This window comes from Echinops telfairi, unplaced genomic scaffold (genome assembly GCF_000313985.2).
Source record: "Echinops telfairi isolate 266 unplaced genomic scaffold, ASM31398v2 ScPeMD7_7475;HRSCAF=8513, whole genome shotgun sequence".
Classification (NCBI taxonomy): Eukaryota; Metazoa; Chordata; class Mammalia; order Afrosoricida; family Tenrecidae; genus Echinops; species Echinops telfairi.
In genome coordinates this window covers 5285238-5287950 of record NW_022111379.1, presented here as the reverse complement: position 1 = coordinate 5287950, position 2713 = coordinate 5285238, and the positions used below count along the sequence as shown (strand labels likewise).

Genomic DNA, 2713 nt, shown 5'->3' with positions numbered 1-2713 from the left:
CGGCGTGTCCAAGCTCTCGGAATCCCGACCCCTCCCTGCCATGTATCCGCAAGGCAGACATCCGGTGAGTAATTGCAACTCGGTTTATTTGAGCATCTATCAAGGCTGGGTAAAGGAGGCAGTTAGCTGGCACCTCCATTTTGCTTATTGCTACCTTTATGGTTGCGTGTGCGTGTGTATGTGTGTGTGTGCGCACAAAGAGGATGGGGGTGGAGGGAGCCGTTGGGAGGAGAGGTTAATTCCGCCCGAGTGCCGTGGGGGAGCTGCGGGTGATAGTGGGGGAACTGCTTTCACGCTGCTCCTCCCCCCACCCCCACCGCATGTATCCGCCCCCACCTGACTGGGGCATGGGAGCCCCTTAGAGAAGGGGATGGGAGCCCCGCGGCTGGGAGGGAGGGGCTGGGCACCCTCCACCCCCTACCCCCACCCACACACACTCTGGGTCACGGGCTGAGAAACTTGCTTGGAAGGTTCTGGGCCGGTGGGGCGCCGGCGCGGGGAGACCGAGGGACTGTGCGGCGGGGCCCCGAGACGCTCGGAGCCCCTGCCTGATGTCCCCGCCCCCTTTCCTGCCTTGTCCTCCGGGGTTCCAGGCTCCCCATCAACCCGGGCAGCCAGGATTTAAATTCACGGTGGCGGAGTCTTGTGACAGGATCAAAGACGAATTCCAGTTTCTGCAAGCTCAATATCACAGGTAAGGCCCGTGGGGTCCGCCCTGGGACTGGCTGGGAGGGGGTGCCCCAGCCTAGCCTCTTGCCATCCCCGCCCGGGACTGAGGGGGGCTCCTGGCTGCGGGGTGACTGGGCAGCCCGGCCTCCGCCTTTTGTTTCCCCTTTCTGAGCTCGGCGCCTTAACCCTTCGCAGCCCGCATTCTCCGGACTTAACAGTGCCTCCTGGGAACGCCACCCCGCCACCCCCCGTCCCCGCACACCCCCATCCCTAGGCCGAGGGTTGGAGTTTCGGCGGGACTGTCCCTGGGGCTCCGGGTCAGGGGCCTGCTCCCCTTCCTGCGTCAACCCCCCCACCCCAACCCCTACACCCGGATGAGTGCTTTGGGTCCGCCGCGGGAAGTTTCAAGTTGCCTCTCTGCCCCTTCCTCATGGCGGGGACGCACATTCCCCCGCCGCCAGGAGGCAGTGAGGTCATGGGGGGCCAGAGTAGTGGAAAAGTGGCCCTCCGTGGCCCCTGGATTGGGACCTCGGAGGAGGCTGTGCAGGCAGCAGGTTTGAGCCGGCTCCTTCTGCCCTCGCAGCCTTAAAGTGGAGTACGACAAGCTGGCTAACGAGAAGACGGAGATGCAGCGCCATTACGTGATGGTGAGAGGCGGCCTAGGGCCTGGGAGGGCGAGGGCGCCCACCCAGCTGGTGGTCACGGGAGGGGGCACTAGGGAGGAGTACGCCCCCGCGGGCCAGTATCTGGGAGCACACTAACTTGTGTGCCCTGTGACCTCTGTCCTTGTGCCCTCTCCCCTTAGCCTGGGTCATTTGGAGTGGGGCGGTGGAAACAGGAGTTGGCTGGCCACCAGAGGCAAAAACCCAAATTCCAGGCCAGAGGCTCCTGAGCCACCCTTGTGTTGCTACTTGTGTTCAAGGTTTCCCAGGGGATCAGGTGCCAAGTCTTGGTAGGATTGGGCCAGTCCATCTCAGGGGTGGATAAAAATCTTTCTCAGGGATGTTTGGAAACTTTGGCCCTGCAGCTCTGGAATCTATCCCCAGAGTCCACCCGCAGCCTCCCCACTCCCTACCCCTCTCCTGTCTCAAAGGGCTTCTGGCTTGGAGAGGAGCCTTTCAAAGGCTTTCTCCACCAGGCCCCTTCTCAGGGGATTACCCCCACCTCTCTCCCCCAAGGTCTTTTCAGCCCCAGGGGCAGTAGGTAGATTGACTCCCTTTTCTTAGCTTCTGTTCCAGCAAATTTAAATCTCCTATTTGTGAGAGGACCTGGAAGACACTTAAGTGCCTGCCACTCCCTCTACCGCTTTCCACATGAGAGGCTTCGCCACGTTGCTAAATAACTCTCAGTGGGCCAGAGGGTCTCGGTGTTCACACGATTCCCTGTTGAACCCAAACGTTGTAGAAACAGAATGTGTGGCACCTGCATTGCTTGTTTTCCAAGCAGGGCCCCAGCTCTTCTCCTTACTGCAGGTATGCTATTCTGCCAGTTGGGTGAGAGACAGCTGCCCATGATCAGCAATCTTCATCTCTAGAGGCCAGCCTTGGGGGTTGATTTTTAAAGTCTTCAGCAAGTGTGTCATAAGACCAAAGCCTTCCCAAGGGGAGGGGGCGGGGGAGAGGGGGGGAATTTAAACAGTGAACAGATTCCTGGGTTGCTTGTTAATAGGCCCCTCTTTGTCTTTGTAGTACTATGAGATGTCCTATGGCTTGAATATTGAAATGCACAAGCAGGTAAGCTCTTTCCTCCTTAAGGAGTACATTTAATTAAGCAAACACTGTACAACCTGATATATGTGTGGAATTCTTATGCCTCTTCCTCCTGTTTGAAACTCCAGCCTGGTCATGTGTGCCGCCACTGCGCCGTCGGGGCCCCCCCGCCTCCCCGTCCCAGTTCTTCCCCGGAAGGGTGAAGGGACCCAGCCCTTGAGTTGCTAGCTCATTTCTGGGTATATACTGAGTCTTAAGCTTGGAGCTTGGAGATTGGTCCTGGTCTTGGATCTCAGTGGAGGAGAAGGGACCAAAGGGAAAGTTGGACCTTTGGG

The 2713-nt window shown here is 58.9% G+C and overlaps 1 protein-coding gene across 4 annotated transcripts in view; it reads left to right on the top strand.

Annotated features, from left to right (window-relative positions):
• The first annotated feature begins 6 nt into the window (after window positions 1-6).
• Window positions 7-2713, top strand: part of TLE3 (TLE family member 3, transcriptional corepressor) — a 54130-nt gene continuing 51423 nt past the window's right edge. For all 4 annotated transcript variants that reach the window (XM_004711951.2, XM_004711949.4, XM_045285731.1 and 1 more), the window contains exons 1-4: window positions 7-64; window positions 594-694; window positions 1253-1316; window positions 2358-2402. In XM_004711951.2, the coding sequence (XP_004712008.1) occupies window positions 41-64; window positions 594-694; window positions 1253-1316; window positions 2358-2402 (234 nt within the window). In that variant the 5' untranslated portion in view covers window positions 7-40. The remainder of the gene's footprint in view (window positions 65-593; window positions 695-1252; window positions 1317-2357; window positions 2403-2713) is intronic.